The sequence below is a fragment of the Zingiber officinale genome, chromosome 7B, assembly GCF_018446385.1.
Source record: "Zingiber officinale cultivar Zhangliang chromosome 7B, Zo_v1.1, whole genome shotgun sequence".
Classification (NCBI taxonomy): domain Eukaryota; kingdom Viridiplantae; phylum Streptophyta; class Magnoliopsida; order Zingiberales; family Zingiberaceae; genus Zingiber; species Zingiber officinale.
This window is the reverse complement of record NC_055999.1, coordinates 120,795,177-120,813,297: the sequence shown is the minus strand read 5'-3', so window position 1 is coordinate 120,813,297 and position 18,121 is coordinate 120,795,177. Positions and strand designations below refer to the sequence as shown.

Genomic DNA, 18,121 nt, shown 5'->3' with positions numbered 1-18,121 from the left:
ATTAGAAAAAATACTTAAAAAACTCATTTACATATAAATAGATAACTAATTTTGCATATATATGCAATCATTTACACTCAACACCTTATATTACATTACTACATGTACAAATTTAAATTAACTAGTAATTTAACTATTATTCTCACATAGTAATAATATTTATATTTTCATATCATAAAATGAAAGAATATAAAATTTCTATTAACACAATAATAATAACACATTCAACGTCAAAAATATTTCCTTGGTTTATAAGATGATCCAATTTAAAGGCCAATAAAGCACATAACGTACATAACAAAAGTTATTGGATCCTTTGATTCAAATATGAACGTTGAAAATAATCTTCTAAAGATTGGTTGATGTCACACAATACTAGACAATAGACATCCAAAAATTCATCATTTTGGGGGGAAAATGACAGAATATTATTGATATAAAACTAACTCAAAAATAATTAAATATATGTTTAAATAATTTAAAACCCTAACAAGATGAAAAAATATAATAATAAAAAATAAAATCTTCTAGGCATCCGAAAAGGATTTAAATAATATTTTTTGGGTTTGAAATAGGGTGGTTAAGGATAAACTTTGAAATTTATTAAAGATCTCTGAACGAGCTTTGATTTGATATATTATAGGCCCCGTGGTTCAATCCGAGTCAAAAGTTATGACCTCTCAAAGCTTCCACCGATCCTGCTTCGATTCTGCTCCGATCCTGTTACGATCCTACCGATCCTGTTCCGATCCTACCGATCCTACCGATCCTGCTGCGATCCTGCTGCAAAACTCGATTCTGCACGATCCTGGATCGATTTTGGGTCTTAGGATCGTAGGATCGTACGATCCTACGATCCGGATCGCGATTTTGCAAACTATGATCGTGACACTAAAATTTATCTCTCACATGATCTTTTCATTGAATTATATCATTATAGCAATACTTAAAATAATTATTTTAAAAATTTTAAAATTAAATTTCTTGAACTGAAGAAAATTAAAAAAAAAAAAAGCAAGGATAGAGAAACAAGCCACCCGTGAAAAGAACAATTCCATACATAAAAGAAATAACCACATTTTTTATACTTTTGAACAATTATTTTTGAAAATTTAAACTTTTTTTTAACTTTCAAAGAATCACAAATAAAATCTTATCTTTTTCTGTGTATCACTTTCAACTTCTTTTTCTTATTTCTTTTCTACACACTTTTTATTTAATTATTTTTTTTACTTAAGAGAGCAATGGAATTGAGAATAGAAGAAAAGGCTGCAAACTCACTGTTGGGATTGAAAGGAAGAAAATATTGACTGATTTTGATTGAGTTAAAATGAGGCCAAAACTCAATCCACAAATGGATTTCAAATCCATCTTTCAACTAATTCTACATCTAGTAAACGGAAAAAAAGTATAATCCCCTTCACTCTCAATGATTTCGACCTCTAAATAAACATATCCTAAGCAAATAGGACTAAAATCTAATGGTTTATTTCCACTTCTTACAGTTAAATACCTTGAGAAGCAACATCTCAAAAGACAACATCTAGATGAGCACAATGGTACCAGTTTTTTTGTGATAAAAGAGTACAAAAACTTGGAAGACCAGGTAGATTCTAAAAATACTAAGCTGATTCATGGCACTTCCATCCTTAATGCTCAGCACATACTCTAACTTCTATGCCATTCTGCAACAGGTGTTGTTTGACTGACAATATTGGAACCTACATCGTCGGAATTAAAACATTAGCCGTCATGTTATATAGGACATAGAGTGAAAATTACTTTTTAATCCATCAACAACACTGGAGAAACTAATCATACAAAAATCTCTAATCCATTTTCAGATTGATAGGGTTGCAAGCTTGTCTATATAACTTCTTGTCAGTTATACCATCAAATAATCAGCAAAAAATATGGAGTTATGAAATTACCTCCTTCCTGTGGAAAATTCCAGCTGCAAGTGCAGCTGATGCATTTGTCTTTTCAAAGACTTCAGAGAAGTGCTCGACGGCACCTGCTCCACTGCTCGCAATTACAGGAATCATGACGGCATCAGATACCAACTTGATTAAGTCTATGTCAAATCCGTCACCCTGACCTGCAAACAAGTCTCTTATGAAAATTTTTTCAGGTAAACGATGTCATAGCAGTACAGTGCACCAAGGAGAATATTTGCAATGCATTTAGCAGACTGACCATATTTTCACAATGACAATTTGGTAGTTTCAAAAAGAAGAATGTGCTGTAAGATTATCCACCTCCATGTCAGAAAAATTACCATCACAGTCTATGCAGTTTAATAGTATTTCTCCAGCTCCAAGTTCTTCAACAGCTTTTGCAAGTTCAAAAGCTCCAATAGGCCGAACCTCACGTCCACCATTGACCTGCATAAAAAAGGGTCAAATTAGACAAGAGAAAGATTTGAAGACCTTGTTGGTTTATCTGAGGTTAACACAAAGTAATCCAATTTATATTTACGAGTTTGGGTTGAAGCATCCAGACTAGTTTGAAGAAATTTGTGACAAAATACATGACTAGAGAAAATAATGTGCATAAATAATGAAAAGCTTACTGTGCACTGATACCATGCGTACTCTTCACCTGAGGGACCTGAACTTATCATGGAAGAAGAAATGTAATCATAGAGAAGTGGAAAGAAACATATAATGAGAAAAGCAATAATTTGTGGAGCTAAAAGGAGCAAGAAAGGCTACATTATAATTATATAGTACCTGGGGAAGAAACCTTAATGGTCTTAAATTCAACATCATCAGGGCTCCTAACATAAACTCTCCGAGGGTCAATGCTCACAACTACTGCCTGATGGAGTTAAAAGTATCAACAATAAACATTATCATTGTCATTGTTTTTTTACTAAGTCAGATGTATACTGCACAAAACTCAAAATATTTTTTCCACAATAGTGAATATCAAGATAAGAAGGTGACAAGAAATGCAACTTGAATTGTACTCTCAGTAAACAATTAACCTATCACATACTTTCATTGAACAGGTTCAGTTAGTGAGAAAAATACAGTGATAGGAAGAGAGAACAGCTGAAATATAGGTGCAACAAACATAGGAAGCGGATAAGTAAAAAAAAAGTCAACCTGGTTCCCATAAACACGAGAAATCTGCTCCAAGCTGGTTTTCCTGGTCTTCACCTTAAACATGTACAACGGTAAGATTAGCAAAGGATAATGGTGAAGAATGAATGCCGAGGAAAGCACATATAGCTGCCTACTCCAGTTCTTAAATACTCTTCTGCAGCATAAACTGCATCACTTCCAATTGATATCTTATCTGCACCCGATCTAAAATATTCAGATGCCACTTCCAAGCTCGAATAGTATCTGCAGAAGAATACTAAGTCCAGAGATCAAACCCAGAGAATTTGACAAGAACTTGGTACTAAAAGGGAAAATTTGATACTAAAAAGGAAAGCAAACGTGAGTATGTTGTCTGCATAACTGTAAAATAGATGATGTTTTTCAACTTATCCAAGTCAAATAAATTACGATCATATGCTTTCTAGTATCCACAAAGAAGAAAGTCCAGCCTGTTTAATCCAACAAATCAGCATCCTAATGGGTGTATAATCTTATATACACATCAACTTAAAGGATGGTACGACGAGTGGCGTTCTATCAGAGGTAGGAAACTAAAAGATCCTGCACGCATAAGATATCGGCATAGTCCTACAAAGCAGGAAAAAAAATAACAACCTTCCATTTCCATCTGTGAAGTCTCGTATCCCACCACCAACTGTTAGTGGTACAAAAACATTTTCCGAAGTGTAGCGCAATATCTTCTTAGCATACATGTGAAGGCACAAGCAGTTTAGCATAAAAACAACTATAGTAATACCAAATAATGCAAAAGCATGTTTATTTTGCAGACCTGTAACATCGGCAAATCTCCCAAGGGAAAGTCACGGAAACCAGTTATGTTTAAAAAACTAACCTGGAATATTGAACAATTACTTCAAATGAATTATTTTTAATGTTAAAAGAATAATAAGGAAATTTGTTTACACAACTGTAGAACAAGCGTATACCTCATCAGCACCATCCTTATAATACTGACCTGCTAGATCCACTGGCTTGCCAAGGTTTCTAACCTATTGACGTGAAAGCAAAATAAGAAAGTGTACTTAAAAATAAGTGAGAGGAAGAGAAAGGTCAAACATTTAAAGCAAAGCTATTTGTCTCAAGTTCATTTAGAGAACCTTCTTATTCCACTTGCTCTAGGCTTACCGCTTTAAGGTAAGTAAAACTACCCAACAACTCTACATATGCCTAATGCCTTTTCTTTCATCCCCCATCTGAAATAGGCTCCCAAATCAGAATCAATGTCGGATCTTGAAACCATTTGTGATCCATACCAGGATTATTCCCACATAAACATAGCTCAGTTTACAACTTGAGTTATGCAAACATGTGGCAAAAGGCGATTCGCTCGCCCCCAACGCCCCCGTCAACCCGTCCCTAGGCCAACACGGAGGAGGTAAATCACGGATGGCTACTATCCATTAGTGCAAATGACCTAGACATGGGGGAGGTTATGCTCGGTCACGCCGAGTTTCGACCCCAAGACCTCATGTGGCAACACCCCATGTCTTAACCATCGCACCGCCCCGAGGGGACTTTTGACATGAAGTATAATATGAGGTTCATGAGGATCATCAATATGATAATAATTAGAGACCAAATGAATTTGCCGGCTAAGTCAGAATTCTAAATAATTGCTAAAATTTTCAAGTGAACAAATGCAACTACAGGAAAGGATTCAGCATAGCAGCAATTCTTTTTCCATTTATAAAAGGCTAATTTATTCAAATGAACCATATATAAGATTCTTTTCACCACCATTTTCCATCTCAATCCTCTGATCTCACTAGGGTCTCTCCCTCCTCATCCAGCACTGCTGTCTATTGTCAGTTTCCTCTCCAACAATTGGCTAAAAGTCGAAAAGTACTAAACTGATTAATGCTGTCTCAACTATATTCCAGACCTAAGTATGGTATCACGATTTCGATAGTAGTTCAAATAAATTCCAGATCAAAAGTAGTATTTAGATCATGAAATGGAGGAGGCATTCTTAGACTTTGGACACCAAATACCAAGTCTGCCAAAAGGAAACTATGAACAGCTGCCTATCACTATAGGCCCAAGAGTCAAATATATATACCGGCACCTCTTTCTAGGAAATTTCTCGTACCTCTTTCTCATTTGACTGTTCTCTTACATCATACTGGTCCCCTTTTGTGACTACAAGATCCCCTTTATCATTTGCCCTCACATCAAGACATGCAATCACCTGCATCACAGCATCAAGTTTTTTTTTTCCAAAAAAGAAGCAATTATTACATAGTCATGAATAAATAGGTGCCTAAATATCCATATCCATGTCAACTAGATTAAAGAACTCACTCGCTTTGCCAGTCGTGATGCTTTACCAATAGCTGATTTCTAAAAGGTTACAAGCACAATTAATCAGATTGTACAATAATGCTGATCATGTAGAGAATATTGGAATACCAGGTATACCTTTGTCTTTGAAGATGAAGAGGGGTCAAGAAATTTCTTTAATATGGAAATCCCGACATCTATAGAACCATATTATAGAAAGTTATTTTACTAACAGGGACTAACAATAGAATATGAACTAAAGTTGAATTTTTCGAGATGCTGAAGGAAGATTCCACCAGACTATATATTAAACATACAAAAGCAATAGAAAGAAGTCATCATCACCAAGTTGTATTTGTCCTAACTATTTGGGATTGGTTATATGGATCTTATCCCTTGCTAATCTGTAAGCAAAGTTTTATCACTAGCACCATTCAATTCATTCTGACCCCTTATACCTTTTACTTCAATAATTTAAATTCTTCTAACTACGGAAACTATTGGTGCCTTCAAGTCATCTCCGCCTATTTTCCCTTATTTTGTCAAATATTGAACCCACACCTAAGGAGTCTTAGTAATATCTATATTTAATTCTTTTTAGTAACACCACATTTATCTCAACATTTTCATCAATGTTAAATTAGACTTTTGTACAAGTTTGCAACTTAAGAGTCCAATATGCCGATCCATAAAGCATGGTAATGCCAATCTTATAAAACTTTCCTTTTTTCCTGAGCAGATAGCGATTAAAAAAGACTACAGAATTTCCTTCCGCATTTCAACCATACATTCTTTCTATTAATGGCATCTTCATCAATATCTACTTCTTCTAAAATAGACTAGGAAAATTACAAGAATTACAAGCTATAATATATGTATAAGATGTTAGCCTACGTGAAAAGATGATAATGGGGTGAAGATAATTGCCAGTCCTACTACAGAAATCAGACAACAAAATCAATCCCATATTCAACAGTTTGAAACTAAACAACAACATAGAGAAGCCCAAAATTACCTCTACAAAATCATTCTCTAATTTGCTCATCCTCCTTCCAGGCACTTGAATTAAGAAAATTAGGAGCAAAACATCCATTTCCATAATAACTTCTAGTAAGTAACCAAAAACTAAACATCATCTTTCCTTATAACCAATTAAAATAATCCATAAGATAAAGGTCAAATCAAAACCAACTTGCACATGCACTCTGCATCTATATCCTCATAATGACATACTCAGTTCTGGAGCTAGTCAAGCTTAGTTTGTTTGCAAACTACCTCATAAGGAATCTGGAAGCGTACAGAGTGTAATCTTCTATTAAATTAGTAGTTGTGATCTCAAAAAAATTTCAGCAAGAAATGTAATGAAAGTATTGATCATGTTTGAGCATGTTGGAAATATATAAAAAAATATTAATATTGACTTGTAACCTATACTATTTGGAGAATGTTACCTCCACTCTTTTCCGGATGAAACTGGACAGCATGCACATTACCCCTTGTTATAGACGAAATAAAGCTATCACCATAATTACATATTGATGAAATCCACTCGTTGTTAGCATCTGACTAAGCAAAATTTTTGCAAAGAATAATTTAGGCAAGACTCTTCATTAAACAAAAATATGAGAATGTGTTGGTCTGATTGTCAAATCACGAGAAAACATACAGGCATCACACGATAGGAATGAACAAAATAGACATGACGCCCTCCAACATCATCCAAAATTTCAGTGTCTTTGGTGGTTTGCAAAGCATTCCAACCAATATGAGGTACTCTGAGACCATTTGATGAATCAAAACGTCCAACAACACCAGGTATCAAACCAAGACCTTTTACTGCACAAATAAATGTTATTCGTAGAATCATTTGGGACAAAAAAGAAAAGAAAAACAGGAATATGACCTGCGTATCAGCACAAGAGAAAAAAAGGAACTACAGAACATAGTATATTGGAGAGGTAGTTTCATGAGAATCAGTTGAGGATGTTCAGAGATACCTTTCTAACAGGCAGGCCATTGCGAAAGAAATTATAAGTTAATAATTACTAGTAAAACTCATGCAATGGATAATATAATTTGACTGAAACACACAGAATAAATGATCTCTTTTGAAAAAGTTTGGTTTGTATAGGAAAGAATCCTTTGGTCTTCCTGTTCATGAACATTTTGTTAATGGAGATAATAAAGCCAAGAAAAATCCAAAATGAATTTCAATAACCACCTGGACCATTCTCTTCACTGTACTCGAACAATAATTGAAGTCCAAGGCAAATCCCCAAAAATGGACGATCACTCTCTACGTATCTACAAAGTGGCTCGGCCATCCTTAATGACAATGAACATGAGTAAGCAAAACATAAATTGAGTAGAAAAAATAAGCACATATCTAAAGATCATCAACATGGGCACACAAAAATTTCAAGAATGATAAAGCAACTCTTATAAAACAATAAGTATAGTGCAAAAGAATATGTTAAAATTTTCCAGATAACAAATATCAGAGAAGAAAGCCTTTACAGATGTTTTATAAACAGCCAAAAGGACAAGATAAATTCTTCAAGTAAGTAACAATGGTAGTGTTAGTACCACAATGAATATATGGAAGAAAGCAGACAAATTTATACAAAACAAAGGATCTGTGGTTGACAAAAATTATTAACCATAGAAAAGAATGAACTAGCATAACTCTAAGAAGGTGGCAGAAAATTTGAGTTACCAAATAACCAAAAGCATGAAATGAGCCATAAGCAGTTCGCTGTGAAAACCCCAATATCTTGACAAGGAAACATTGCAAATACAGCGTCATTTAATCCATCAAATTACTAAGTCCAACAAAGAACAATTGAAGCCTACATGGGCAGCATGTGCTGATAAATGCAAGGTACATAAACAGACTGCATTTACCCAGTTCGCTCTAACACTTCCATTGCTGCTGCAAAGGCCCCAACACCAGGAAAAACAAGGCGTTTAGCATCAAGAATGTCTTGTGGATTTTGCACCTAAAAAACAAAGGTAATTTCACTGATAAATTAGTTAATTTTCCTATTAAAAAATATGCATGGAGAAGAAAACTATCAAATGATAGTTAGATTCTTTTAGAATATTTCTATGAGAAAAAAACAAAGGGGTGGTCGTTTCCAAATTATGAAGGGGGTGTCACTCTATGGTTAAATATCAAAAAAGACAAGGTCCCTTTAATATTGTTCCTTATTTTAAAAAGAAATGAGTTGTTTAAGAATTGCTTGCAAGGTCCAAATAAATTCAAATCAAACAAAAATTGTGTTCACTCTCTGAAAACCCAAAGCCTTTTATATATAATTTTGTATAATTGAAAGTTAACTTGAACCTACAAACAATGTAAATTTTATGTCATCATTTCAAAATAAATCAAATTTCAAAAATCCTAAAACCTTTTATATGTAATTAAAGTTGACTAGAACTTACAAACAATGTATGTCTTACGTAATCAAAGTTCAGAAAACCTAAAGCCTTTTTACTAATAATTTTGTACAATTAGAAGTTGACTTGATCCTACAAACATTGTAGGTCAGATGTCATTCCTTCAAAATGAAACAAATTTCAAAAAGGCCAAAGCCTTTTATAATAAATTTTTATAATTAGAAGTTGACTTGAACCTACAAACATTGTCTTACATCATCACGTCAAAATAAATCAAATTTCAAAAAGTTCAAAGCCTTTTTTATATTAATGTGAACAAGTAATGAATAGAGAGTGTGTGTGTGTGTAAATAGAGTATTTATATTAATGGGAGAGGCAATACAAATCTGTTTTCTCTCTCTTCACAACCAAGGGAAACTAACCGGGATACTGTTGGAAGACATTGTTCCCATAATGCCATTTGGTAACGTGCAAGTAAGTGTCGAATGACACTGCTTCTAGCAGTGCTAAATGATACTATCATTCTTCTATTTTCACAATTTTCATGTATCTTAGAAATTCCTTGATTTTAGTGACATATGAACTAACATTTGTGCATACTCGAGTTAATGTTCCTACGCCCATGTTCATGGAGCATGCTCCTGTGCGAGATAATGGCCTAGTCTGATTAGGTTGGGCAAAACTGAAGAATATCATAATTTCCGCCATGTCTCTTTTCGTCCAATTGATTGCGAAAATCAATTTCTAACACTTTTAATTGACAATCTAACAAGTGTTATTTTGAATTAAGATAAAATTTTAATAATGTCTTGCCTTGTAATTCCTATACAAAGAAGCATCATAAGACTAATTTCTTCACTCGTCATATCATTTGGTAATGCAATATAGGTCTAATTGGAACAAGTAATATCCTACTAGAAATAGGAAATACTACATCAACATTTTTTTTTAGCACTTGGTGCTCAGTATCTTTAAATTTGATATGATCTAACTCATTTTGATATTTCCATGCCTAATAACTACCCCTTCCACCTCATAACAGCCCTGATAGAAAAAAAAAATTCCCAATAAAATCATGACTTAATAAACCAAACAAAGGTCATTTCACTGATAATTTAGTTAATTTTCTTATGACAAAATATGATTGTAGAAGAAAACTACTAAAATGGTAATTAGCTTCTTTAAGAATTTTTCTATGGGAAAAAACAAAGGGGTGCTCATTTCCAAATTATTAAGGGAGTGCACTCTTTGGTTACATATAAAAAAAGATAGGTTCCTTTAATATTGTTTCCCTTATTTTAAAAAGAAAGAGGTTGTTCAGAAATTGCTTGCAAGGTCCAAAAAAATTTCAAACGAAACAAAATTTTTGTGTTGATTATTAGAAAGTAAGAAGTCTTATATAATTTTGTACAATTGAAAGTTGACTTCAAATTACAACTATGTAGGTCTTATGTCATCACGTTAGAATGAATCAATTTTAGAAAGCTCAAAGCCTTTCATATATAATTTGTATAATTGGAAGTTGACTTGAACAGACAAACAATGTAGATCTTGTGTCATCACTTCACAATGAATCACATGTCATTTTTTACCTCACAAGATCCCACAGTTTACATACAAAATCTTATCCAAATTTTAGGGATTTGCATTCTACAAATTAGTTTTGGTGTTCAACTTTGTAACAAATTAAAAAAAAAAAAATTGAATGGTCTTTTGATATTTAATCCTAGTGAAAAATTCCTTAATGATTCAAAAAAGAACGACGTCATTGTGAAGTTTGTCCTTATCTTCATGGAAGCACTTCAACAAAAGCAATATCTTACTAAATTGGACAAGTAGATTTTCAAAAGCAAAAGGTATAATGCTAGAAGTTTAGATAAAAAAGCATATGGTCTTTTTGTTTGATGAGATCTCTTAAATTCGATCCATCTAGCTCGGGTACCGTCAGTCTCCTCTAGGTAAGTCGACGACTCAAATAGGTGGGGCATCAGTATGGTGACATGAATTGCGCCATTTTAAATTCTTGATGCATCTTTCCGATTGTCAAGAAACCCCTTTTGGAGGATTGACTCACGCCTTTAGAATGGTCATCCCCGACTCTCTCGTCAATATTTAAAATACCTTAGCCATACCTCTTTTAGATCATTGACATTGACTTAACATTGTCTACCATCGAATCATCAATTAGGATGTTGACATACACTTTTTTATGTAAGTTTACTCCTTTGGATGCGAGATTTAAGATTTAGGTAAAAGTTAGATGATCTCACTTTAAGATGACATTGTCTCACCCAAGTGTTAGAGATGTCAAATGGGCCAACAAGGTCAGACATAGCCTTAACCAGTCACCTCGTTCTTTTGATGTGTCAGCCCAACCGAGCCCGATCATTATGGATTGTGCAAGCTTGCAAGGCACGACTTGTAACTTCAAGACGACCACTCAGCCCAAGCCTGACCTTGATTGAATCATGCTCGAGTAGGCTAGGTGATTGGCACCTCCATCAGATATGGTGTGCAGGTTTATTAACTATCGTTGCCCAGGATACAACAATCTTCAACTCAATAGAAGAATTCCAAATTTAAGTATTGACGAACTTTCAAAGCCTTAAAACTCTTTAAATGGGAGAAGAAAGAGCTCAAGATGAAATATCACAACCTAATTAATTGTGATTTGAGAGAAGGGTCTTCGGTCCTTTATATAATAATGGAGAGGTGATTTGAACAAGTATAAACGGATAGTATGAATGGAAAATTTATACTAATGAGAGAGAGAGCAAATTCTTTTTTCTTCTCCCTTCACAACCAAGGGAAACTAATAGACAACATTTTTCCCACAGTGCCCATTTAACGTGCAAACAAAGTCTTGATTGGCATTGCTTCTAGCAATGCTAATCAGCACTATCATTCTTCCATTTCTAGAAATTCCTTAATTTCTCACATGAACTAGGATTTGCGAATAGTCGAGTTAGTATTCTTGCATCCACACCCATGTACCATGCTCCTATACGAGTTAATGGCCTAGTCCAATCAATCAAATCAAACTATTTATAACACTACTTGTGAAATTGCTTATCTATATATCTCTATTCGACCAATTAGTTATAAAAATCAATTTCCAAACCTTTCTATTGACATTCTAATAAGCAATATTTTGATTTAAGATAAAATTATTTCCTTGATTCGTCAAATCATTTGGTAATGCAAAATAAGTTTAATTGAGCAAGTTGCTAATAGCCAACTAGGAATAGAAAATACTACATTAACATTTTTAATTAGCAATTGGTATTCAGAATCTTAGAACGAGATATGGTCAAACTCATTTTGGCATCTGCAGTAATTTTTTTCCATGTGTTATAACTATCCCTTCCACCTCATAACAGCCCTGATAAAATAGAAAATTCCAATGAAATCATGTCTTAGTAAATCAAACAAAGGTCATTTCATTGATAATTTAGTTAATTTTATTATGAAAAAATATGCAAGTAGAAGAAAATTACTAAATTGATAGTAGTTTCTTTAAGAATATTTCTATGGGAAAAAAACAAAGGGGTACTCATTTCCAAATTATAAAGGGGGTGCACTCTTTGGTTAAATATCAAAAAAGCAGGTCCCTTTAATATTGTTTTCCTTATTTTAAAAAGAAAGAGGTTGTTCAAAAACTGCTTGCAAGGTCTAAATAAATTTCAAACGAAACAAAAATTGTGTTGACTATTAGAAAGCCAGATGTCTTTTATATATAATTTTGTACAGTTAGAAGTTGACTTCAAATTACAACTATGTAGGTCTTATGTCATCAAGTTAGAATGAATCAAATTTTAAAAGCCTGACCTCAAATTTTAAAAAGCCTGACTTCAAATTACAACTATGTTGGAAGTTACGACTTGTAACTTCAAGACGACCGCTTAACACAAGCTGACCTCGTTTGAGTCGTTTGAGTCCTTTGCATCCGGACACATCGCCCTGCCGAAACAGGGTACATGGGTAAGTTGTAAGTTAGAGTTTAATTAACTAACTTTAAGTTAATAATTTTAATCAACTCATAACTATGATTGGAATAATTTAAATAGACTTAATTAAAATCTAATAAAATTATCTATTAATTTAATATTTATATATTTAAAAAATATATAAAATATTTAGATTAAAATTTTAATTTTTAATTAATATATTTTATTAAAAGTAAACCGACCCCACCTAGTCGGATAAGCCTTGGTTTTTGTTTTATATATTATTAAAAGTAAATATTATAAAGAATAATGATTATTTATAATATTATGTATAAAAAATAATAAAAAAATCAATTGCCTAAGCGGTCGAGGCGGTATCGTCCAAGCCACCACCTACCACCATTTACAGCACTATTTATTGACAATTGTTGCCCAGGAAACAACAATCTTCAACTTAATAGAAGCATTCCAAATCTCATTATTGACGAACTTTCGAAACCTTAGAACTCTTTAAAGGGGAGAAGAAAGAGTTCAAGAGGAAATATCACAACCTAAGTAATTGTGATTTGAGAGAAGGGTCTTGGATCCTTCGTAAAATAATGGAGAGGTGATGTGAACAAGTATCAACGAGTAGTATAAATGGAAAATTTATACATAGGAAAGGACAAATCTTTTTTTCTTCTCTCTTCACAACCAAGAGATACAAATAGATAATATTTTTCCCTCAATACCCATTTAACACCGTGCAAACAAGTGTTGATCAACATTGCTTCTAGAAATGCTAATCAACACTATCATTCTTCCATTTTTAGAAATTCCTTAATTTTAGTCTCACATGAACTAAGATTTGCAAATACTCGAGTTAGTATTCTTGCGACCAAGTCCATGGACCATAATCCTATACGAGCTAATGGCCTTGTCTAATCAGGCCAAATCAAATCAAACTATTTACAGCCGTCTATTTGTGAAATTTATTATCCATATCTTTATTCGAGCAATTTGTTATAAATTCAATTTTAAAACCTTTCTATTGACAATCTAATAAATGTTATTTTAATTTAAGATAAAATTTTAATAATTTCTTGAAGCATATTATTTCCTTGACTCGTCAAATCATTTGGTAATGCAAACTAAATTTAATTGAACAAGTTGCTAATAGCCAACTAGGAATAGAACATACTACATTAACATTTTTAATTAGCAATGGGTATTCAATATCTTTGAACAGGATATAGTCAAACTCATTTTGGCATCTTCAGTAGCTTTTTTTCCATGACTTATAACTACCCCTTCCACCTCATAACAGCCCTGATAGAATAGAAAATTCCAAATAAAATGATCAGAAAAAATATCATTTTGATACATCTGTTTGTTTCTTTACATGACTAATAACAACTCCTTACCCCTCATAACAGCCTAGATAGAAAATAAATAAATAAAATCTCTATAGAATCATCATATAAATTAGTGAAGAATGGAAGTGTATAAGTATTACATCTTTAACACTGAATCCTAGATAGTGAATGGCGTTGCGCACGCTTCGAACGTTTCCAGCACCATAATCTAACAATGTAACAACTGCAACAATAAATCGAATCAGGACAATAAACCAAATCAAGACGAACATTCATGCACATTATAAAATGTCAAATGAGAGAGAGAACCTGGAGATGAGGCACGGACCGAGAAAAACTTGATAGAATTAGATTTCCATGGCGGACACGTGAGTGCAGGAAAAGAAATGAGAGGCATCGGAGTTGGCCGGCGCAGGAGCGGCGGAAAAGCAGTAGAGCACCAAGGTCGGGTGGAAGAGCGAAAAGAATTTCCTACCCACAAAAACCCAGATCAGATCAATAGAAGCCCGCCTAAAAATACAGCAATCAAGACAGCAAATCAAGTGTGGATAGACTTCCCAACGAGAATCAGACGGCAGAAGTAGCTCGAACAATACTACTTTATGAAATGTTGTGTTAACAATTAAAAAATGAATGTTATAACAGTCTTAAAAGAATGATTAGTTCATTTAAATGATGAGTTCATTTCATGATTTGTTCACTTAATGATTAGTTCATTTGATGAGATGTGTATAATAGAATTTATCAATGTTTGTTAGATTGGATCATACAAATGATAAGTGGCAACATAGTTGCCACTTGATTTTGTAAACCAACTCAAATTAACATCGAATCAATCATAAATTATATATATATAAAATACAAAGAATTACTAAATAATGTGTTTATTTATGTTAAATCATGACTACTAAAAACATCATAGCTAAATTTAATAAGGGAGAGAAATTATATGGAAATAACTATAAAATATGACACCTCTAGTTATAATATGTCTTGAGGAACAAGAAGTTATAGAGGTCGTAAATCAGTTTATAAATGAACTTGTTGATGGTTCTACAACACAGCATAAGCATAATATTGATGTTATAAGGCATGGAAAAAAAAGGACTCCACTGCTAAGGGGATATTGATTAGTTCAATGGTAGACAACCTAATATTTAAATATGAGACATACCATCGGGTCATGCTGTCTAGGTAGCCCATATAGAGAAGTATAGTGAAGTCAAAGCAAGCTTCCGTCAGCTACAATCAAGTTTGACAGCTACAAAAAGCGCCCAAATATTACCAAGGCCCAGCATTTGAGGGAAATGGCAAATATGATTCGGGATTTAAAGACTGTCGGTCATGAGTTGACTAATAAATAACAAGTTCAGGAGATAATCCGTTCCGTTCCTGATTCTTGGGAAACGATGAAACAAAATCTGACTCACAGTGAAAGTATCTTATATTTCATGCCATGTTGAACTGGAGGCGGAGAGAATAGAATTCGCAAGGATATCTGGTCAAGCTTTTATAGCTGAAGGTTCTAGATCCAAAAATAAGATAAGATGATTTATGAAAGGAAAGGGAATGGGAAAAGGAAAGGAAGCTAGCGTTGCTAATGGGCAAGGCCCGATCAAAAAAAAAGGAAAGAAGTATGGAAAGAAACCTCAAAGTAAGCTGACTTGCTATAACTGTGGCAAGAATGGTCACTTTACTCGGGAATGTACTAAGCCGAAAAGCGTAAATCAATGTTTATTTTCTTTCCATGAGCATTATGTTGCTAGTTTAGTGTTGTTTGTTGATTCTTATTATTTGTAGATTATAGATTCAGGATCAACAAATCATGTAGCTCGTGATCGAGTTACATACGTGAAATACCTTCGGGTACCAGCTGGCAACAAATAGATTTATGTGGGAAGCAATGCAAGGATTGAAGTCAAAGGAGTTGGCACTTGCAAACTCAGCCTATGTGGTGGACATACTTTGTTTCTACATGATGTCAGATTCGACAGAATTTGATTTCCATTAATAATCTTCTTGATTTTGGTTATTGTATAAACTTTTACAGTTGTGGAACTAAGAATTAAATCTGTGTTAATAGAATATGGTTATGTATCGAATGGTTTCATGGTTTTTGATGTAAAATTAGATATTGATGGTTGTTTTTCAAATATTGCTCTTACTAGCGATGCTGATGTAAATGATGAACTTTGACATACTAGATAAGATCGAATAAATAGATTAGCTAAACAGAGTCAGCTCGACACTCATACTAAAGTAGGAAACCATTGGTAAAGTTATAAGGGCTGAATCACAGTTGCAAGTAATTCATTCGGATATTTGTAATCCAATGAATGTGAAGGCTATACATGGAAGCCCTTATTTCATTACATTTATTGAAGACTCTACATGTTTTGATCATGTGTATTTAATTTCTTATAAATTTGAAGAAATATATTGCTTCAAACGTTATTTGAATGAAATTAAGAATCAATTAGAACATAAGGTTAAAACCTTACGTACTGACCACGTGGACTGACCGTATAGGTGAATATTTGTCTCTCAGTTCAAGACAATATGTAATTATAAAAGGATTATTAGACGACTCACTATCCCTGAAACTCCATAGTAAAATGGGGTTGCTAAAAGAAGAAATCGAACTCTTCTAGATATAATTCGATCTACGATGGTTCAAGCTAATTTGTCAATTTTCTATTGGAGAGATGCGTCATTAGCTGCAACCTATATACTTAACCGACTGCCTTCTTAATCTACTTCATTTACTTCATATGAATGTTAGACGAGCAGAAAATCAAATTTGAGTAATCTGAGTCCTTGAGAGTCAGCTGCTTATATTTATGATAGGACTCACAAATATGAAAAATTAGGACCCACAGATTAGAAATGCATTTTTGTATGGTATTCTAGTATTTCTAATGTTTATGTTTTCATTGGTAAGTAATAAGTTGAAACGTGCCACAGGCTCAGGATGATACCTGTGCTTCTTTTTGTTATTATTAGTGATCGTCAAAGTTTATATGGCCTGAAAGTAGTGGGTTCCTTCATGGCTGGAAGGCCAACAAATAGGCATGGTGTTTTTTAAAGAGGCCCTTCCCTATCTCTTATAACGTCTTTCTCTCTCTTGCATCCAACTCCCATTATTTTTCCCATTGTCGATAAATACTACTTGGAACTTTTATTCTCAACCTTGCCAAGAAGAGTCATGATCAAAACACTATTTTTCTTGTAGTTATTGTGCATATTTGTACTTGTGTATTGACCGAAAATTGGTATTAAATTGTAGTATAAAATTCAGATTAACTTAGAAATGATGTGTCTTTTTTAATAAAGAGTTTTTCTCACCTCCATTAGGGATATATTATACTAGTAGGTATAGATTTTGCATGCATCCGTCTAATTATTTTTTATGTTAAAGTTACACTTTATCTTTATTTCTATCTCACCTTGTTCACTCCCCAGCATATCTTGTTTTATTGTTGTTTTTTTGCTTAGTAGTTGCCAATGAGATTGTCACATTGTCATTGTTGGAACCATGCCATACCCAGGGCAGGAAGGAGAATATTTAGGATAGAAGTATTAGTATACAATTTTATTTAGAGTAAAATATAATTATTAACTAAAGAATCTAAGAGACACTTCTTTTAATTTGCTTACATAGTGCATAGAAAAAATATTTGTTGTTTTGGCTGTAGCACAATTTTGATAAATACCAATGGTTTGTGATGCTTTAATATAACAGAGTATCAGATTGTTGTTATTTTCATTCTTTAGGTATTATTTATACATTCTAGGCACATAGAGTTTAATGGAGGCATGCAAATTATGTAGCCAATCCTGAATAGTTAAGACACATACAGCTTACTGAAGATGATGATGAACCTATGCAATCTAGGTTTTGCCATTTCCAAGCCTATTAGAATTTTTCAAAGATCATGTGTTGTTTAGGATGTAGATGATATATGTTCCTTAACAGTTTGTCGGGAAGTTTAACAAAATGTTGGGGTTA

At 33.3% G+C, this 18,121-nt stretch overlaps 1 protein-coding gene across 9 annotated transcripts in view; it reads right to left on the bottom strand.

Annotated features, from left to right (window-relative positions):
* Nucleotides 1–1,325: 1,325 nt before the first annotated feature.
* The window catches only part of LOC122007368 (imidazole glycerol phosphate synthase hisHF, chloroplastic-like), a 39,396-nt gene continuing 22,600 nt past the window's right edge, over nt 1,326–18,121 (bottom strand). For 4 of the 9 annotated variants that reach the window (XM_042563233.1, XM_042563231.1, XM_042563235.1 and 1 more), the window contains 19 exons: nt 14,422–14,583; nt 14,253–14,335; nt 8,316–8,410; nt 7,633–7,736; nt 7,078–7,247; nt 6,863–6,977; nt 5,550–5,608; nt 5,433–5,471; nt 5,221–5,319; nt 4,058–4,120; nt 3,901–3,963; nt 3,726–3,811; nt 3,245–3,353; nt 3,111–3,164; nt 2,733–2,820; nt 2,573–2,610; nt 2,279–2,384; nt 1,932–2,098; nt 1,326–1,721 (listed from right to left, as the gene is read on the bottom strand). In XM_042563233.1, the coding sequence (XP_042419167.1) occupies nt 1,650–1,721; nt 1,932–2,098; nt 2,279–2,384; nt 2,573–2,610; nt 2,733–2,820; nt 3,111–3,164; nt 3,245–3,353; nt 3,726–3,811; nt 3,901–3,963; nt 4,058–4,120; nt 5,221–5,319; nt 5,433–5,471; nt 5,550–5,608; nt 6,863–6,977; nt 7,078–7,247; nt 7,633–7,736; nt 8,316–8,410; nt 14,253–14,335; nt 14,422–14,509 (1,698 nt within the window). In that variant the 5' untranslated portion in view covers nt 14,510–14,583 and the 3' untranslated portion in view covers nt 1,326–1,649. Of the gene's footprint in view, nt 1,722–1,931; nt 2,099–2,278; nt 2,385–2,572; nt 2,611–2,732; nt 2,821–3,110; nt 3,165–3,244; nt 3,354–3,725; nt 3,812–3,900; nt 3,964–4,057; nt 4,121–5,220; nt 5,320–5,432; nt 5,472–5,549; nt 5,609–6,862; nt 6,978–7,077; nt 7,248–7,632; nt 7,737–8,315; nt 8,411–14,252; nt 14,336–14,421; nt 14,623–18,121 lie in introns of those variants that run through there. The other 5 variants (XM_042563238.1, XM_042563239.1, XM_042563234.1 and 2 more) reach the window with 4 other exon arrangements.